This window comes from Harpia harpyja, chromosome 14 (assembly GCF_026419915.1).
Source record: "Harpia harpyja isolate bHarHar1 chromosome 14, bHarHar1 primary haplotype, whole genome shotgun sequence".
Classification (NCBI taxonomy): Eukaryota; Metazoa; Chordata; class Aves; order Accipitriformes; family Accipitridae; genus Harpia; species Harpia harpyja.
The window spans coordinates 26,178,321-26,198,330 of record NC_068953.1 but is presented as its reverse complement, the minus strand read 5'-3'; the positions used below and the strand labels follow the sequence as shown (position 1 = coordinate 26,198,330).

At 41.8% G+C, this 20,010-nt stretch overlaps 1 protein-coding gene across 5 annotated transcripts; it reads right to left on the bottom strand.

The window, feature by feature from the left end:
• Positions 1–920: 920 nt before the first annotated feature.
• LOC128151219 (lamin-L(III)-like) lies at positions 921–16,478 on the bottom strand. Of its 5 annotated transcripts, XR_008238304.1 has the most exons (13): positions 15,903–16,476; positions 11,246–11,402; positions 10,141–10,266; positions 9,050–9,220; positions 7,596–7,721; positions 7,252–7,472; positions 6,325–6,550; positions 5,311–5,418; positions 4,253–4,369; positions 4,046–4,153; positions 3,848–3,918; positions 2,155–2,186; positions 921–1,576 (listed from the first exon to the last, which is right to left on the bottom strand). XR_008238304.1 is itself a non-coding variant. In XM_052808442.1 (12 exons), the coding sequence occupies exons 1-12, from the start codon at positions 16,268–16,270 to the stop codon at positions 1,519–1,521; spliced, it is 1,818 nt and encodes a 605-aa protein (XP_052664402.1). In that variant the 5' UTR covers positions 16,271–16,478; the 3' UTR covers positions 921–1,518. The 5 variants fall into 5 exon arrangements, 4 of the variants coding, with proteins under 4 accessions (XP_052664402.1, XP_052664398.1, XP_052664400.1 ...); XM_052808442.1 differs by lacking the exon at positions 3,848–3,918 and having other exon boundaries at positions 15,903–16,478; XM_052808438.1 differs by lacking the exon at positions 2,155–2,186 and having other exon boundaries at positions 15,903–16,475.
• Between the last annotated feature and the right edge of the window lie 3,532 nt (positions 16,479–20,010).

Here is a 20,010-nt window from a genome sequence, read left to right as displayed (position 1 = left end):
TATACATGAAAAATATTTTTAATAGTTAAAAAAGTTTAAGAAATCAAGGTAATATAGCAAGGTTGTAGCAGCAGATATTTCTATGTGGGCTATAAGGTACAACAAGAATTCAGATCTGTTAAAATGCAAGTGTTAAACCAGCATCTACTCTTCACATGTCAAAACTAGACTTTTTAAATAACTTGAGAGTTTAAGCTAGTATAAGGAAAGCCTCACCTTAACAACTGCATCCTAAGACAGAACAGGTCTTAAATTCAGAACTGAATACTTTGGCAAGGTAAGAGGCAGCATTTGGAGAAATCTGCATTCTCAGCTGCTCCCCTTCCCTCATGCTTTTAAAGAGGAGTGTACTTTATGTGGCTCATCAAGGCCCTTTACCATAGAGACAGCAGGTAAGCACTTCAGTAAAAAGAGGTTAAGAATAACTGAATGCAGTGGCCCCAAAGGCCAGCTGCCTAGTTTGAGGGTTATAGGTCAGGCTTTACATGGACTACGGAGCTATTCAAGTTACAGTAAATTACATACTGGCCAATAGACAGTATTCCCCCAACTGCCCCATTAGACATACACAAAGCAGTACTGCAGACTGCACAGAGATTTAGGACACAAGGATTCCAAGAGCAGATGTTTTTGATGCACCTTTTACTACAGTTGGTGCTTTCTAGTTCTGATTTTTGTTTCAGCATGTTTTTCTAGCCCTAGAAAGCTGGCTTGTTGGGACCACAGTACTAATATTGCTAGTTACAGTACCTTCTCTGTTGGAATGAGATGCTTTTTCACATTTACGGGATACATCTGTCCAAGTTAAGGCTGACACAGCTATGCTGTGATATAGCATATCTAGGAATATACAATACTGAAACTGGTGGATTTCCAGGTGCTAGAATACAGAAACAGTACATTTAATAAGAGACAAGAACATTTTTACAACTTGCTTTTAATTTTAAAATGTCTCTCTCTAGCAAGTGATCTAGACCAGTTTCATATATTACAGCATCAGGATCCGAGCAGAAAACATTTCAGACACTCAGCACTCTTCAAGATAGTGTTTTACTTCTGCCAAGTTCAGACTTCCTCAAGGTGCAAGCTAGGGTGTGATCTGGCCCATGTAGTTTCCCCACTCAGGCTTGAAACAGAAATTACCTTTGGAGAAACACCATATTGGAATATTGAGAAAGCCGAGGCAGCCTCATGCTCATTGTCAAGTATTTAGCATCCTTCTAGGGCATATGTTTAGAAGCTTTGTAAACTGTGTACTCTCCTCTGTTTCAGCAGGTCATGGAAACCAGATCCTTGTGTTAAAGTAAAAATAACTTCACATGGAGCTTATATTCTACTGCTCTTTCTATCAGTGAATCCAAGGACAGGGTCCAGTATCAGAAGGTAGGAAATTTCATCATGTTATGGACAGTGTTTCTTACAAAGAGGTCAAATAGGAGATGTGAATTCCAAGTTTCAGATATTGCAGAAGATACCAAAACACATATAGTCTATGTCACCTGGTATTGAGAAGTTTTTTCAGATTATCATCTCTTTGTCCACATTACATGATATAACAGCTAGGATCCTCATTTTGCTGCAGAAATAAGACATGAAGACATTAGGCTAATCAGCATGTGTACAAACTTAGCTTTTATTGCTGGTTACCTATTCAAACCTTGGGTAGGCATATGGGGGTTTTAGTGTTTTTGTAGATTTAGTTACATATTAATAAAGCAAAGCAGGTTTTCAGGAGAGGCAGTACCTTAACTATACTAGATCGTTTGAGGGTGGAGGGAAAAAGAATACAGGCTTTTAAGAGTTTGAGTCCATGCAATACATAAGCCTATGCCTTTCTTAATGAAAGGCTATCAAGCTACCAGTACTTCTGAAATATCAAAACTTCACTGGCATGCAGATTCATGCTACCCTGGTTAGGATGGTAAAAGCAGAAGCAAAACCCACAGAAACCCTGCCTTCCCTTAAAGCACAGCATGCTTGCTTTACATCATTTTACTGCATGCAAGAAGTTAACTGTGTTGTACTAAGCTGCCATTATTTCAGTACTACCAATGCAGCAGAAGCATATAGGTACTACTGACAAGAGTTTGATAGAAATTCAGCAGACAGGAATGACATTAACATTTGAGTGGGAGTATTAGAATTGATTCTTACCATAAGTGGCACACAACTGTATTGTAAAGTTGCTGAATAAAACAGATTAGAGGTGTAAGGAAAAAAGTTACTTCCGCTTTCCATCACTGATTGCCAAACAAGCCATATTTTAGTCAATTCAAATAAAGAGCCTTAAAAGAAAACCCACACCTTGAGGAGAGGCCCTACTCTGAACATGAAGAGAAGCTTGTATCAGTAAGTCTCTTCATAAGCATAAAGCTCCACTGGTGTTACTTTAACCATTTTGGTGTATGCTGTGCATTAAGAGTCCAAAGGCCAGCATAGCATTATAGAACCATTCTCAATAGCCTATTTAACAGGGTGTCACTCAGCCTTCTTCAGTGAGAGACTGAAAATATTACAAGAACATGCACATGTCAGGAGACTTTGATAAACATCCTTTAAGCCAGATGGTATTATAGTAATAGATATTTACCCAGATTTTCTTGTTTGAAAGCAGGGACAAGGAAAAGAACCAAGCAGCAGGCAGTAACTGCCTGTTCCTAGGTACATTTTCTTAAGACAGTACTAAGGTACTTTTAAGTTTTCAGACAGGTATATTATGAAAATATCTAGGAAACGGTGGTGGCTTTAAGACCTGGTGCAGTAAGTAGCAAGTCCTCCTTGTAACCTGTGTAGGATCAGTTTTACGAAGAGCTGTGGTAGCTCAACACGCTGTGTCAGCAGGAGGGAGAGAATGAATTTTTAGCTAGGCATCCCCTTGCACTTAGGGCCTTGGAGTTTGTACTAACAAAGGGGACTTGGTGCTATTTCAAGTCAAGAAACAAACCAACTCGAGTCAAGTACAGTCTGTAATTGTTCAGTTATGACTATTTTAAAGCCCTTGTATTAGTTCTGGTTTAGACTACTTCAGCAATTAAAGATACCTGACTACTAGTATATCAAAGTACACTAGGAGCATCTAATATGCAGCAGTTCAGACTTGTAATATTGTCAGTCAAAGGCCATTTGTAGGGGCTAGAGTGTCTTTCACAGGGCATTTCAACATGCAAGTTGTGAGTAATGCAAAGGGTTATAAGTATATTGAACACAAAACATTCTTATTCTATTTAACTACATTAATTCCATTAGCATGACCTGCATCTGTGCTGAAGTTCCACTTGGAAAGTACTGAAGGTAGTATTTGTAACTGAAGCACAGCCAAGATACTTTTTTTGCACAGCAAAATAAGAAAAAGTAGTTCCTGGAATGAGCTGTTACAGAAGTGCTTCAAAACTCATGCCTCAATTTAAGAGGGACTTACACAATCAATACACCAAGAACTTTGATTTCAGCCTCTTAATACTTTTTGAATGGAAATATTAGATTTCTTCAGTGTGAATTTAAGTCAGGGACACTGTTTGGAGTGTCAGGTAAGTCACTTCATCCCACAGAAATAAGATATTTCTAGTTTTTGCATTCTGTTCTTGGGTTAACAGCTTTTAAGTTTATTCATAGTCACATGTTTAGATGGAACAGACATTAAAGCCAGTATTTTTCTGTGTGTCAGTAATAAGAGACCAAACAATTAATGCTACTATTTGATCATGTTCAACCAGAGAATAAGCAGAACATCAATTCCACTTCTGATGCAAAGCCATGCAAGCTATATCCTACATGGGACAATAGACTGCAGCAGTATTAATGAAGCAAGTTTTCTATGAGATGACAGGCATGATTCTCACCATCTCACCTGCTTAAGGATGCTCACAGGAACCACTATCATGAAACCAAACAACATTTCTTTTTTCTTCTTCTTTTGGTCTGACATCAAGAAAAATGTTAAGAGTCATAGGATACAGATAGTACTTGGGAAAGTATTTTCATACAGTAATGAAAAGAAATTGAACGAGACTGTTGATAGCATGTATTTAAACTTCAGGCAGCTTACCCGAGATGGAAACTCTATTTCACTTCCAGTTATTTCTTCATAATCATCATCTTGCTCACTGCTTTCTTCTGCTCTGGGTACATGCATTATCTTCCTCTCTGCAAGTTCCTAAAATACAACTGACTTGCCACCAAGAACCCTCAAGAATTAAGCACATCAAACAAGTTTAGTATTAGGACAGTAGAAACTATTTACCATCTCACTTACCTCACCATCATCTGTGATGAGTGTAACACCAATACTATCCCCAATTCCCCAAGACATCTGAGACTTCCAGACCAGATCACTAGGACCTGGGCTTACACCAGCAGCTGCGCCCCAGATCTGCAACAGATTCAGAGTGAGCTTCTGAAGAATCTTATTTGTAGTTAGATAAGGATTCAGTCTAACATATGTAACTATTAAGTACTCCAATACAAAAGATGTCCGGTAACACAAACTGGACTACTGTGATCCCTAGCAGGTTAGTTCTTCCACGACTACCAAGAACAGTGGTAATGTTTTTTTTTGGGGGGGGTGGGGGCGGTGTGTTTGGGTTTTTTGTTGTGTTTTTTTTTGTTTGTTTTTTGTTTTTTGTTTTTTTTTTTAAACAGAAGACTGTAAAGCAGTATAGAAAAGGCTGTTAACAGCTTCTACCTGATGTAGAGGTAGCCTTGCTTGGACATGCATACCATTTGATTTACAGAGCCAAGCCAGAGTTACAGACATATTCCTGTCAGCAGTTTGTGTATACAAGATAGCCCCTAGCCTGGGGTCACTCACAGATCTCTTGAGCAAGCTCATGCAGAGTTTGGGAGTACAGACTGTAGAGTTAGGCTTTGATCACTATCTAAATGTACTTGGAGTATGATTTTAGAGTTAAAATTTAGCTTAGTACTATAAATGGTGAGCTCAGCATTGCTGAACTGTAGCGGAGTAAAGCTTTTAGCAACAGTATAAGTCTTTGCACAACTTTTATCAAATCACAGGAGTATGGGGAACCCTAAGAATAAACTAGAATATGTTGATTCTGTTCACAATAACAGCACGTCCCAATCTGGGGTGATCCAAGTTCAGTCCAAGATCTAGCTTTAAAGAAAATTTAATTGGCATTTAAGATCAAGTCACTGCAAGGATTTTTCCCCATCTCCCTCTCCACATAAAATAAGGATTTTAGTGTTTCAGGCACTTGCAGTGTCAATTTAGTTTTCCTTATTACATGAATCTCTATTGCCATCTAACATAAGAACAGAGCTCTGAGTAAGTTTTACAAAACCACTACATACTGTAACTACTTGGCCTGCCTGAAGAGTGAACAACGAAGGAAATTTGTATGTTACATCTGACACACTTCCAAGATGTCGTCTTAACACCCATCCATGTAGTGGTTGATCCTGTGGGACAAGAAATTTCTCTCAGCATTATAGACCAATACCATATCATACAAGTGCAAGGTTCTTTCCAGACTCAGGGGTCAGTTTTAGTCCCACTCCTGTAGCATACAAGAATCTGATCAATTTTGAGGAAGCCTTCAAATTTCCATTAAAGCCTCCCTATGATTTCTCCCTGTTCTTCCTTAGAATGAATTTTAGTCCCACAAGTTTAGGCACACCTATTCTTGCCTTCTGTTGAAGGAGGATCATGATGCTCTTTACCAGAGAGATTCTGATAAATGAAGTTTGTCATGCCCATCTACCAACTTGGGCCATGTATACAACACATACATAGAAGCCTGTGAAGGTTTAAGGCATCTCAGGCTGAAGTGGCTAAGCTACCAGCCACAAGTTTTGAAGCTCTGAGAATTCAAATAATTCTGGATTTGCAGACTAAACTAGTCAAAGAATTATGTAGCTGGTCAGATAAACCCTCTGTATGGATTACTGTCAGCTGTTTTAAGAATTTAAGTAATAAGAAGCTGTCATTAACCGGTTTACTAAGCACCTTATTTAGTTAATCGAGGATAAGTAGTACTTCTGATGGTGCTAGCCTGAACCTGATGAGAAACAACTGAAGGTGTTAGATTTCTGCATCATAGAAGCCAGTACACCTCCCCTCAAAAGCACCTCCCAGACAGCCCCATGAAAAAAACACCTGCAGTACCCCCCCCCCCCCCAAAAAAAAAGTCTCTAGTCTTGTCTTGACAGCAGCCAGGTTAGCTGAGAAGTCCCCACTTTGCATTTTTTTGGGCAGTACTCTTCCCTCATCTCTTCATTCTTCCCTATTGTCATCTCTCACTAAGCTACGAGTTGGTTCACAAGCAGTCATACTTTGCAAGGGAGGCCATGTAGACTTGAATGTACCTCATCAGAGTTGTTTTTAAGCCTGACAAATTTCCCAGCTGCATCAATTTCTTCAATAGATACATTTCCAGAAGATGAAGCATGATGAACAGTCTTAAATCCAGCACTATGGCCTCTCTCTTTAGCTTCTTTCATTTTCCTTTTCTTCCCATGTAGGAACCGTCGCCCTTGACTTGTTGCTTGAGTTGCAGTGCTGGGTGAAGATGGACTGGGTGACAGCTTTAGCCTAGAAGGGAGTCATATAACATTCACTTGACTATCTGATGTGCTTATTTCTTCTCACTCCTATCCTCCTGCTATAGCCAAGCCTAACAGCTTCTTATATTCAAGCTTTCCATGAAGTCTTGAATATAAGATTTTATTTTTACTGGCAAGAATAGCTAAGTAGCTTGTTAAGTTTGGAAGACAGCCCCAGCCCTAGAGTTCAGAGGAAGCTTATGTCAGGAAAAGAAGATTCCCAACTGCAATAAGTATTCCTTTAAAGTCTCTACAGAGGCAATCTTTAGTGGAAGTAGTTTAAGTCTTTGACCCTTCTTAGCATGTATTGAGAGTTCATGTTGTTCTCACCAGGCAGTGTCTGGATAGTTGGGAGTTGATACAATTTCCCAGTTTCATTCATGAAATTTGAGGACTGTCTTTGATATGTCTCTAGGATGTAGCATAAAGCTTTGAAAAAGTTGAGGGATGTCTAATGGACCTTTGAACTTCTATCAGTTGGGTTTATCAAGTTACTTGATCTTACTACATCATATGGTAGATGTGGGATATAAATACCATCTACAGAAGATTATGCTTCAGGAACTATTATGGCACTAATGACATAACATTTATTTCTTGCCTCCTCCACATTCTGAAGAATATATGGTTAGTTAGCGTAGAGATCTTCGATGAAGCAAGTTCTCATATGAAGATTTTGTCATAGCCTACCTCTGTTCCTCTCCCTCCAGCATCTTTCTGTAGCTACTTATTTCCAGATCTAGAGCCAGTTTCACATCTAAGAGATGCTCATATTCTTCCAACTGTGCTTGTGTCTGCTGCTGGGCTTGTTCTATTTCTTTCTCTTTTTCAGCCATATGCCTTCGATAGAGATCACGATCATAATCCAGCATCTCCTGTAGCTCCTTTATTCTGTTCTCCAAAGCAACATTCTAAAATTAAGATGATGGAAAAATCAATTAAACCATAACTGAAGATTAGAGAGGAGAAGCCAATATTTTGAATTGGATATCTAAATTAAAATAATTCTAAGGTTATACAAATAAAGATAGTACCTGGCTTTGATATTGATTAACTTGAGATGTCAAAGTATCAACTCTCAGCTTTGTTTCCATCAGTTCCTCCCGAGCAGCATTGGCAAAGTCACTATTTCTTGCTGCAGATAGCTGGGCATTCTCCATCTATGGATAAGTCACTGTTAGTAATGAGTTGCTTGTGACCATGTATTTTAAATAACGACGGAAACCCAAGTGATTTCCAGCTGTTACATCTGGAAATAGTTATGTTTTACTTAAGTGTGCAGATACCAATAAAGTCCAGGTCAGAAAGTTTTTCATTGCTTTTCAGGAAGGTTTACACAAGTTTGACATTCATGTCAGAAAAAAAAGTCAGCAATAATCAGGTAGTGAAAACTGCTGGATTAGGATATTTCAGGTACAGATGCATGAAGACTTTGTATAGATATTAAGTAAATTCATTCTCCAGAAGATAAATGGAGAATGTTTAGAAGCTGCTTGTCAAAGCATGGACCTACAGGATATTATGTGTTTATCAAACTATTGCTCTTCCCCCAGAGTTTATTACTAAACAGTTCCTGCATCACTATAAGCAGCACAAAGCTATTTCTAGAGTAATTCAATCTTGAGCTGTTCTAAGAAAGGATAGAGTAGAGCCATGCTCCTACAAGAGGCACTCACACAATTTCCAGCAAAAACCCGGACAGAAGCATCCAAAGGAATTCACTGAGTTGGCATATAAATTGGAGTATAGAGAAAGCCAGAACCACCAGGAAGAAATGAACACATGTACTTGTTGACAGTGCAGAATCACATGATCTGCTACTTCTGAGTATTAAAGGAGGCTTAAGATACCAATACTGTACACTGCAACCAGCCCAGAAACCCCTGGGATGTTACCTATCAAGAGTATAAGCTTAAGTATTACTTTTTCCTGCATATGTGGCTAATGCTGGGAAAGAGGTGACAGACCAGTTCTGGAGGACACTGTCAAGCTCCTTCCATAGCCACCCTCTCCCCCTTATCCAGTACTAGCAACTGGGAAGGGACATTTGCACTCACACCTTTAAAAGTGCTCTTGTAGAACTGTAAGAATACCTTATTTCATGCATTTTATTAAAACTATAATCAGCAGATCCAGTTTTATTCAATACTGAAATTGCTTAAAAAATAGCACACCTTGGTCCTGAATTTGTCAGACAAGCTCTCAGATTTGTCAGAAGTCTGAATTATGATCAACTATTACATTAGCCATTCCTGCGCACTCCCCAAAGGGACGGTATTTGTGCTTGAACCAGTTTTGTTTGGGACCAAGTGTTTGTAGAAGTTCTATTGTCAAATTTGACACTGCTTTGAAATTCCATAACAACTTATGCCAAGAAGCTCTGCACTGAATGCAAGGGCTCTATCAGCCAGCTATTTACACTAGTGTCACTTTAACCATATCAAGGTGCAGCTTAAGCTTTGTTTTATTGGCATTTTTACAGACTCACTTTTGCACTGAATGTTCGCTCCAGCTCCTCTTTGTATCCTTTAATTTGTTCTTCCTGTTGTTTTCTGAGCCCCTGCAGAGCATCCAAGAGCTTACTCTCAAATTCTCTCCGACGGCCAGATTCTATTTCTGCTATCCTGCTCTCGTGGACTCTTTTTGCCTCCTTGAGCTCCTAGGAGAAGAAATTTCTCAGAGAATAAGCAAGCCAATACAGTTTGATTTGAGACTGGACTTAACTGTACCAGCTTAACAAGTAATTTAGTATTGAAGCAGATTTATCATTGAGTGTACAGTAATTCATCTTCATTCAGATCTTAGATATTCATCCATTAGGTCAGGTACTTCCACCTTGCTAGCTGCACTGGGTTGTTTTGCTACCTCACTGCCAACACTGCTTAAACTAATAAATGCAGTAGTTTGTCTAATTCTTTGAACTGGAAGGATTTCTCTGCTTTTCTTTACTTAGAACACATGCATATACACTTTGGTTTCTTTAAGCACTGTTACTTCACCTATTCTTGTTTTATTCAAAAAGTAATAGCAGTTGGTTAGAGAAATTGGAATTCTCTATTGCTTAAACCACACACTTTGAGAATCCTTCCAGTCAGAAGGAAGTTGGTTTACATTCACATGTTTTTTAGTTCTATGTACTGCCTTCTCACACAAAGGTTACCAGACACCTTTGATAAGTGTTAAGGAAGTAGGGAACATAAGTTGCTTATTAAAGGAGATTTAACATCTTCAATTATTTTAGGCTTCTAGCAAACATCTGGAATCATTTAACTTTAACTGTAATATATGCACTTTCAGTTACACAAAGTAGTATATTGGGATTGTAGTTACCTTCAGAAGTGCAGCATGAGAAAATTATGTCATATTCCAGATACCTGTTGGTACTATGCCAGTTAACATGAGGTTGTGTACTTTTTTTGAAGACTTCCTAGTTCGGTGGATTTTATTGGCTGGTGGACTGTCATAGGTTGACTCAGCTAGTTACCTTTTTAAGGATAAAGCACATCTTAACATTGCTTTTAAGTGCATCCAGGGATCACAGACACCTAAAGAAATCCTTGTTAATAAGCTAAAACTTACATCTTCGTGAAGACGCTTCTGGAATGTCATTTGTTCCTGCAAAGTTTTCATATGATTTTCCAGGTCCACCCTCCTCAACATTTCACTGTGGAGATGCTTTTTGGTATCTTCCAGTGACAGCTTCAGCTAGAAAAGACAGACATCAGGATAATCAAAATTAAGAGGTTATTTTTCCAAACTAAGACAGTCAACTTATTACAGGTCATTCAACTTCATTCCTACAGCAATCAAAACACACTGCTTAAGTGAAGAACTTAAGGAGAGTAACCAACTTATTTCAGTGGGATCCAGCATATTAGCAACAGAAAGAATCCTATTTAATTGTTATGTAGTCCAGACTTCCCACACGGCAGACATAGAGCAGCCCTTAATCCCACCAGCTCAGTCTGACAACTCAGAGTAGATTTCTGATGAATCAATTGTACCATCCATACACATTCCTCCCCTTCATAACACTGACTATTCCAAACTTCTCCCTAACTTCCAGTATCATTTGTTTGATGTTTAACAAAGTGAAATCCTTCAGATACAGCCTATGTTGAAAAACTATTGTACATCTCCAGTGTTGGAGTGTGTTGCTTTAATGATACAAGTTGTTTGGTGGGGTTTTTTTAAGTTTTCATCCCAAAGATTTGAAATTAGCTTATTCAGTGATCACGCTAAAGCACGAAGATAGAAAAGCTACGCTCTTCAAATCTTAGTAGCACAAGAGCCTACAAAAAAAGTAGTTAGAATTTCTCTTATTTATTCTACCTAGATTTAAGCATAGTGAAGCAGGGTTAATCAAATGCTCCCTTTGCTGACATGTTAGAGAACACTATAGGGGCTATAGCAGTACAACACATTTCAACTTGCTTTGTCCGTAGAACAAGAAACATTCCATACTGTGGTCATAGAAGAGAATTAAAGGTACCTACAACAGGTGCAAGTGTTAACAGACCAACTATCAGTAGCATTTGCTTTCAACAAGATTGCAGAAATCTTTTTGTCCACCTGTCATTGCCATTGTCTTTCCCTGCTTTTAAATCTCAGTAACTAGTTGGGGAAAAACAAGCAAAAGCTTCAGGAACAAAAGCAAAGTTTAAATTCCAGAAACAAGTCTTACTGTGACTACTTGATCCTTTAATTCATGAAGGCCGACCCCCAGACTTCGGTTCTCATTCAAAGCTCTTGCTAAGTCAGCTTCCTTTGCATTCAGCTGAGCATCAAGGTCTCTGATACGAGCCTGTGCCAGGTTTAAATCGGCTTCCTTTTTTGAATTCCTACAAGTGAAAGTTTTACAGCTGGTGAGGGAGAAAGTTTGTTTTTAATGTGTTTATCTTCACAGGGGTCTGTGGCAGAACTGAAACAGAAGAGAGGTTAGTTAACACTTGTGGGAAGAGCACAGGGTAGGCTGTAAAACAAACCAGACAGGCCCCCCAGACAAGCATCATTTGTTTAACCAGAAAGACTTCTGACCCACTTTCCAGCTTGTTTTGTGCGAATCCTGCACAGAAGCCAGCTATTTTCCATGCCATTACCAACCAGAGAGGGAAGGGATGGCACAGGCCACCGTCTCCCCAGGGAAGGACTAGTCACGCTCAAAGCCAAAGTTCACCAGTCTACGGTGACCTGCCACCACTGAACAAGCTGCTCACACAGACACCTCCTTTCAGCAGCAGAGGCCACCGCCGGCTCGCTGGCAAAGTGCCTACTGGCCATTAAAACACTCCACACCACCGCTGTGGCCCCCGGGGCTCTGAGCCCCACACCCCCCTCACCAGGAGGGAGCAGCCATGGAGGCTGCCGGCACCCCAGGGGGAGGCTCTGCAGCAGCTGGAGGCAGGCAGGCTGGGTGCCAGCAGCTGGAGGCCTGCCTTCCTGAGGCAGGGTGGCAGGTGGTGCTGGTCACACATGGGGGCAAAACACCCCCCTCCTCTGCAGGCAGAGGCAAAGCGCAGCTCTGGCTACCAGGTGGTGTCATCCCTCCTCCTCTGCAAACTCACCCCCCAGGATGTTCCTGCCCACAGCACAGGAGGAGTTTCATCCCCAGGAGGCTGCCGGCCCAGGTATTGTCATCAGCCCATCCCCAGCTGGGGCTTTGCCCCCTACAGCCCCTCAGCTCCTGCCACAGGGCAGCAAGCCCCCGCAGCGACCACCCTTCCCTCCCAGCACCCTTGCAGGGGACTCTTCCCCCTCAGGAAGGGTCACACAGTCTTCCCTCCTTCATACCGTGGTGGAGTTACAGGGTGAGAGAAGCTTTGCCTTCAGAAGATGGCCATTTCCTTGCACAAATACCCAGGTACAGGGCCCTCAGGTACCACCTGCGTGGCCAACAGAGTTGCTTAAATTGCCAGTTTTACTTGGCACCACAGTGGAGAAGTGCTGGCCTCACAGCGAATTCCTGTCAGAGAAAGGGGTGATCATTTCCCAGACTGCTCTAACTCCTAAAATCCTTGCAGTTGCCCGACAGCTATTCAGAGTCTGACTTCCTGCTCAAAACTCAGATTTGAGATTGCAAAGAGTAAAGTGTTCAATTTATTTTAGCAAAATCTGTTCTGCCAAGTGGCTAAGTTGAGATAATTCATACAATGAGTTTTCCAGTTGATAACTGAGCAGACCGGTTGGAGAGAGCCCAAAGTCATTCTGCAGGAGTGATCAGCTCTAGAAAACTTGGAGTGCAAGGAAAGATTGGAAAAAAAAATAAGGGTTGTTTAGTCTAGAGAAGAGAAAAGTGACAGGAGACATAACAGTCTTTACCTACATGAAAGACTGCTGTGTAGAGGAAGGGAATCTGTTTTCCATGTCTGTTGTGGAAAAGATAGGAAGTTGCAGGCTTAAATTGCAGGGAGGAGTATTTGGGTTAGATGTTAGGGAGAGGAAACTAACTAGTTCAACACTGAAGCACATTGCCTGGGGGGATATTCTGGAATCTCCATCATCTGGAATTTTAAAAAAGAGTTATGCAAACATCTGCTGGAAGGCATGCAGGTATGGTTGATTCCAACACAGGCCTGGGGCGTGTGGCTACATCAGGTTCTTGCTCAAGGCCTTTTCTAGCCCTGCTATTCAGAGACATTTGTTGTTTGTGTCCCCACATTTCATGACCATGACACAAACCCAAATGTTTTGCTAGCAGAGGTTATTTCTTCTTTACTCAGACTCTAGGAAAAAAGTAGCTTTACTGGGGTAACAATGAAAAACAGGATAATGTGTTGTAGGTTTTTTTAGCATTTACAGGTTTCTTTCTTTTCTAGGTATTAATTAGCCACCTTCCTTTTGGTATCTCTGCTACCACTTACTGTGAGTATTAGTTATGATGTTAACAAGTACATCAGTAACACCACTTAACAGTAACATTGACTGTTTCATCCTACAATAATGTAAATTTCATTCTGCAATCAAAGCATGTGCAAGACTGAAATTCCATTAGTATCTGTGTTTTAACAGTCCACTTTCCTGATGCAGGCCTCCGACAGCCAGGTTCAGGTTTCCTATATTCCTTCCTGACAAACATTATTTTCAGAGAACCCTGAAGCGAGTCTTTTCATCCTTAAGGACAGCAATTAAACAAGCCTGGCTTTGACAAGATCATTTACTACCCTTTTAAACCAAGTCTTATGTTCGGAACACCACATTATTATGCAGCAAGCAGTGACAGTTACAGTACTCTACAACATTCTATATACCAACCATTCCAGAACTAAGCACAGCTTATTGACTATCAATCACAAGCAATAACTTTGAGGCACTGCCAGTCACATTCCTTGTAATTCAGGGTGTCACATATGCTTGACCTGGAGAATTTAAATATTTTTACCAAAAGAGTTCAGGTATGTTTGAAACAGACTCGTTTGTCAGGACAAGAGGACATTAACAGCACTTGCAGAATTCATTCTTACAGCTTCAGCTTGCTACACCACATATGTTGGGTTCAGTAACAAAATGCACATCTATACTCACTGGTGCAGAAAGAAACTGGTCTTGTCTTTGCTGTGCTACTGTAGTTGCTTTGACCTTCCTCAGGCTCTGAATTCAACCAACTGATATGCTTATCCACAACTTCTCCTCCGCAAACATCTTTGGCCTACTTCCAATTACCACTGTGAATAGTATGAAAAAAGCTGAAATGCAAGCACACTTCACTGTTGCTGAAGCTTTAAGTCTCTTTACCAGCGATTAGTAAGAGCCAATGGTTAATGCTGTTGGGAAATTATCTGGTAACATTCCATCCTATAAGAGTTCCAGGTTATTTAAAGGGTATACATATAAAGGGCACGATACCCTCAAAGTAGTTTGTTCCAAGTCATCTGAGACATTTGCAGTTAGGCAGCCCAGATACAAAACACTCATTAATATTGGTACTTCAGTCTAGTCCTTTCAGAAAGCAGCATGTACTATGTATTATTTCCCATGGGCTGTAAAGTTAACCACTTCTAAGACCTAGTTACTTGAAAGAAAAGAAAAAAAAAATCAGTCCAGAGGATTGCATACCTGCCAAGCCTAAATCTTTATAAACAAAGCCACAAGAGTTATACAAACACAAAGAGCAGCAGCAGAGTTTTAGAACTGGCATGACCCCTCTCCTTACTGTCCACTCAAGTGGCTGGTTAGATTTATGAAACAGATCTATGAGCCAAAACCCAGCATGAATGAGACAAGCCCAAGAACTAAGCAGCTGAAAACAGAAGCTTAGAGTAAAAACATGTTTTATTCCCAAGCAGAACAGCTACTTAAGTCCTACTGAGCCTGTGAGGGGGCAGTATTTGCTCCATACAAGTGTTAAAAGAAAAAGCTAGTGCCTAAAGTTGCTATGACACAAGTTTATAACAAGATTTAGGGGGCCTGTGGACACCCAAATTATTGTAAGTCTGTAATTGATTTAGCAGTACAGTGGCACATTAAAGCAACGAGCAATGCTAGCACTCTGTATATATCCATAAAGGAAGATTGTTGGCATTGGACACTTCTTCTCACTTTCAAGAGTATTTAATTGCACTTACATTGGGCAACCCCTTTGTTCCAGGCTTGGCAAGACTAGACAAGAAGATGATTCCATGCTCAGGATACACAGCTTGCAAGAAAGTCAAACCTGAAACAGCAAGCAGTTCATCCCAGTAGCATGTAAATCAAGACCTAAAAGCCACTAGGACGATTTCTGTGCAGTACCAGCCTAGACCAGGTAAGCTATGCTGCTTACAGGACTACCTTCTCTGTGTATTCCCCTCAAGGCACTGTCCAAGCTAAAAAGCCCCCAAAAGATGCAACCTGACTCCACACAGAAACTCCTTCCCCTACCCCCGTAACTTTCTAGATGCTTTCCAGCATGGCAGCTTCTTGAGTGTTTATAAACACAGGTGTAGTGCCAAACCCAGGCAGCTATGCGTTCTCACAATACTGTCCCCATAAGGCTACCCAACACCCCAAATTCTGGGGGAGCCCCATGCCCATCACAGGGAGGTGCTGAAGCGGCCCAGCAGCACTACAGCAGGAGGCACTCCCAGCAGAGTCCCTACAGCGCATCTTCAGGACAGACATTAGGGTTTCTCCTAACCAAAGACCCTCCAACCCCACAGGGCCGTGCCTTTGGGGTGTCACCGCTGCCGTGACCCAGCCACCCTACAGCACCGAGCACTCCCTTCCCAACACGCAGGTGCCGGCGAGCAGCAGCCCCTTCCCCTCACCCTGCAACAGCCCCAAAGAGGAGGCGGCCGCAGGGTGGCTCCCAGCAGGGAGGCCCGCTCGGGGCCAGGCAGGCGGGGCGGGAGGGCCGGCGCACCGACCTGCTGTGCAGCTGCCGGTGCTCCTCGCCGATATTGCCCAGCTCCACCTGCAGCTTGGCCCGCTCCATGGCGATGTTGTCCAGCGCCCGGCGGGCGTCGGCCAGCTCCGCCTCGTAGCAGAGCCGCAGGCTGTCCAGCTCCCGGTGGCTACCCGCCTCCTGCTCCGCCAGCCGCTGCTGCAGCGCCGACTTGTCGGTCTCCAGCGCCCGCGCCCGCTCGATGTAGGCGGCCAGGCGGTCGTTGAGCTCCCGCAGCTCCTCCTTCTCCTGCAGCCGGCTCAGCCGCATCGGGCTTAGCGGCGAGTCGGCGGAGGAGCGGCTGAGGGAGCGGCTCCCGCTCGCCGGCGTGGAGGTGAAAACCGTGTCCATGGGAGCCTCCGGTCCGGGCCCGGGCCCCGCCGCTGCTACCGGGACCGCCCCGCGCAAGACACCCAGCGCTTGCCGCCGCCCGCGTATAAATAGCCGCCAGCTGCCGCCGCGGCCTTGCCGGCGAGGGTGGGCAGCTTAAAGGGCTAGGGCTGCTCCCCCGGCAGCTCCGTGTAGAAAAGATACTTTCTTCTTTTGCTTTATTTTTTAACATGTGCCTTGCCGCGCTTCATGGGCGGCCCGACGGTGCTGCCCGGAGAGGGCGGGGAAGGAGCTGTCAGGAGAAGCCTACTGCAGCCCGGCGTTTTTACAAACCCGTGCGGGGGGTCGGGGTGACAAAAAAAAATCCCAGATTTAGGAAGATGCGTGACAGCTGCAGTGATGCGCACACTCCAGCCTGCTGCCATGTCAGTACTCCGCCTGTTCTGTCTGGCTTTTTTTGCAATTTGTTCACCTGATGAAAGTAAGCTAGTCCCTGCTCTTTTTTTGTTTCGTTGTTTCTTTGTGGGCGTTTTTAGCTTTTGGGTTAGGCTGGGGTGGCTGTCAGCCGTCCCAGTGCTACAGTGTTTCGGTTGAAAGCTGATGTTGCGTGAGCAGATGGAAGAACGGAGAGGGAAAGGGAACCTGCATCAAAACAGATGTGTGAAGCAGTCTGCAAAGCCTTACGCTAATTACATTTTATAAAAATCATCGTTCAATAAGAAAGTTGCTTTAGCCCTTCTTTAGTAGTGATGCGTACTGGGATAGTTGTCAGTTTTCTCCGGTAGCTAATTAATTTCCCCTTTTCTTTTTCACTTACATTTTGGAGAGCAGATGCTGTACAGATCTCATTCCATATGAGCATAAAAATCTCTGAACATCAGTAGAACTGTTAATTATGGTGTTTGTTGCAGCAGTTACCAGAAACTTCACTTAAGAGCTTAGCTTAGGTCTATGTTATTTCCTACCCAGAAAAATAGCCTTGACATCCTCTTAGAGTTCTTTAAATGTAAAGATAGTTTTCATGAAGGTCGTAGGCATAAATTCAAGCTTCACTTTATAGATCAGGAGGCAGGTAACATAGGAGAACAACATAGTTGGCCCCAAGATTGTAGCTGGAGATTTTACAACGGGGTTATGTATACCCCTGGATACAAAGTTACAAAGTAGATGAGGACATAGAAGGAGATATGGGTGCTCATCAAGTGTTGTTTTTTTTTTTTGTGAACTTCTTTACACTATTGTATAAAAAACAAAATACAATTTCAAAACTCTAAAACTACATGCAGCATGGTAATGACATATGGCCAGACTGAGCTCCTCTGGTTCTAGTCCTAGAAACAGCACCAGGAAATTCTTTTCTGCAGAGCAGTTCCAGTTTCTTATTTTGATATAATGAGTACTTACTTGTCTGCTCTTCATTGCCAATAGAAAGCTCAATTCAAGAAAAATAAAAGGTATTATTTAAATCTGAATATGTACCTCTAAGATCAAGATGTGTACATTTGAATGTTTACTTCAGCTTTGAAACCTCAGTCCTCTACGAAGAACACTGTGATAGTATGTCATTGCCATGTTTGATAGTTGCATGTTACTGGCCAGCTGTTCAAATACAATTGTATGGTTTTGGAACAGATGCAGAACAAAGCAAGAAATCTGCTATTCTAAGAATACTTTCCTTGCCTGCCAAGGCTTTGTAATAGTGCAAACAAAAACAGCTGAAAGAAATAGTTCAAAAATAGTCTGAGCTAGTTTTATCCTTTGTATTCTTCACCTACTCTCCCTATGCAAGAACAGAAGGTGGCAACTTAAGAGCATAACAGAAGTCTGTTACTGATTCTTTTCTTTCTGACATTTTTTTCTGACTTTTTCTTTGATTAAGACTGTAGTCTGTACTGCTTAGACCACAAGCGTAGCTGAGGAATTGCTGCAGAGATAAGCCTGTGCCATCTTTTCCTACTGTTTCAAGTATAAAGATATCAGGAATGTTTCAGGATTAAGAGATATGGAGGGTATCAGGAAAAATTGTGGGAAAAGGTACATATCCCAGACTAAAGCACAGTAAAAGCTTTTCTAGAAATAGTCCTTTTGCAGGAAAATGTAGATATGGGAGATTTAGACAGTATTAGCAGATTCCACAAAGTTGGAATAAATCAAACAAAAATAAAAATGTGTGGACTTTTTTCAAGTGTCTTAATCAGGCCTTGATCTTGAGCTGGTGAAATTAAGTGAAGAAAATATAACAATACAGTGGTACAATGAAAACCAGGAAAAAGTCAACTGAACTTTTTGCTATCTTTTTCCTTGGGTATCTGCTAACTGATTGTAGCCATGTGCAAGCAGTCTGTTAGTATTGGTTCCAAAATGTTGTTAGGGTTCTGAGTGCACTAATATGCCTTAATGACCTTGACCAGACTCAGCTGGGACTTCCACCCACGCCTCTGCCCAGGAGTGCAGGAACTCCATTTAAGCTCTGGCCTGGCCCTCAGCTTCTCTTTGAGCTCTATTATGGTTGTATCTAGCTATAAGGTTTGTTGGCCCATGGACTGATTTTTTGGCTTGACCTTGTACCTGCCTAGTTATTGCAGCTTTGCCTGGGCTCTCTGCATGCCCTGGCTGTCACCTCTAGCCCCCTGCATATCTTGCCTAGGAACAGCGGGACAGGGCTGTGGCTGGTGTGACTCCTGCCCTGCCAGCCTGGCTACCTGACTTGGCTCTCTGTCCATTAGGAAGATGCTGGACCTTGCCACTCCTTCGATGACAGATTGTTAGAGCAAGGACTGCTAAATACTTAGGTAAGGTCAAGTTTCTTGATAATAGTATCTCTTTTTAGACTTTTTTGTGACCAAATACAAAATGTTCAAATTCATATCTACTTTCCAAGTGTTAAATACATTTGAGGCTATGCATAGTAAGTGGACAGGCTTGACTAGTGTGAAAATACTGTGCTGGCAAGTGTAGGCATAGATGCAGAGTTAGCATAGACAACAGAAACTTTTGTAGCATTTTAGTGTTTTTCTTTTTCTCTGATAGTTGTTCTACTCTCTAATTCGTGAGGGTGTCTTCCTACATATCCATTGGGAACAAAACAAGGTATCACTGGACAGCCTTTGTAACAGTTCAAGAAATCTGTACATATAATAGTAATGTTGTTTCGAAGGTTATTATTCTGATGCATTAGAATATATCAATAAACACTTTGCTAAGCAGTCTGTTTACAGGCAAATGTTGGTGACTTACACATATCTAGAGCTAATGAAGACAGTTTGAGTTCTACTAGCCTGATAATGATTGCCACAGTACTAAAGTAGATATGGAGGGTCCCTGGAAAAATTAGAGATTACCCCCCAGAAAGTTTAAAGGGCAGTTTCTGTTCCTATGTCATTGGTGGTAGTATACATAGAAGGAGAAGTCCCTTCCAGAACATGTAAGTGCACAAGTGATCCTCTTGTGTAGTACTTCATATGCCCCTACTTGCCTAGTTAAATTAAGCAGGACAAGTCAGCTTACAGTGGCTTTTGCCTGTGTTGCAACAGCCTTCTTTAAGTTGGTAATCAGTAAAGAATTGAAATGATTTGTGGCATTACCAGATGCAAAAGTAAACAATAGATTTTGTTTGGTAAAACATGAAATACAGAAAATATACCCGATAGCAACATTTTGTAGGTGACACCTGATAAGATTCTGTCTTAGGCTGTCCTAGTTTCCAGTTGCCAGTGACCAAATTCTACTCTAATGTATGAATGCAGAGAAGCTGTTCCTGT

Bases quoted from the DNA above. Each gene is read 5' to 3' on its own strand.
- LOC128151219 (XM_052808442.1), bottom strand. From the start codon at position 16,270: ATGGACACGGTTTTCACCTCCACGCCGGCGAGCGGGAGCCGCTCCCTC. The intron at 9,221-10,140 runs GTAAGTTTTAGC...TTCTTCTCCTAG, and splicing joins AGAAGCGTCTTCACGAAGAT to GAGCTCAAGGAGGCAAAAAG. The intron at 6,551-7,251 runs GTAGGCTATGAC...ACTCCCTTCTAG, and splicing joins CTGGAGGGAGAGGAACAGAG to GCTAAAGCTGTCACCCAGTC.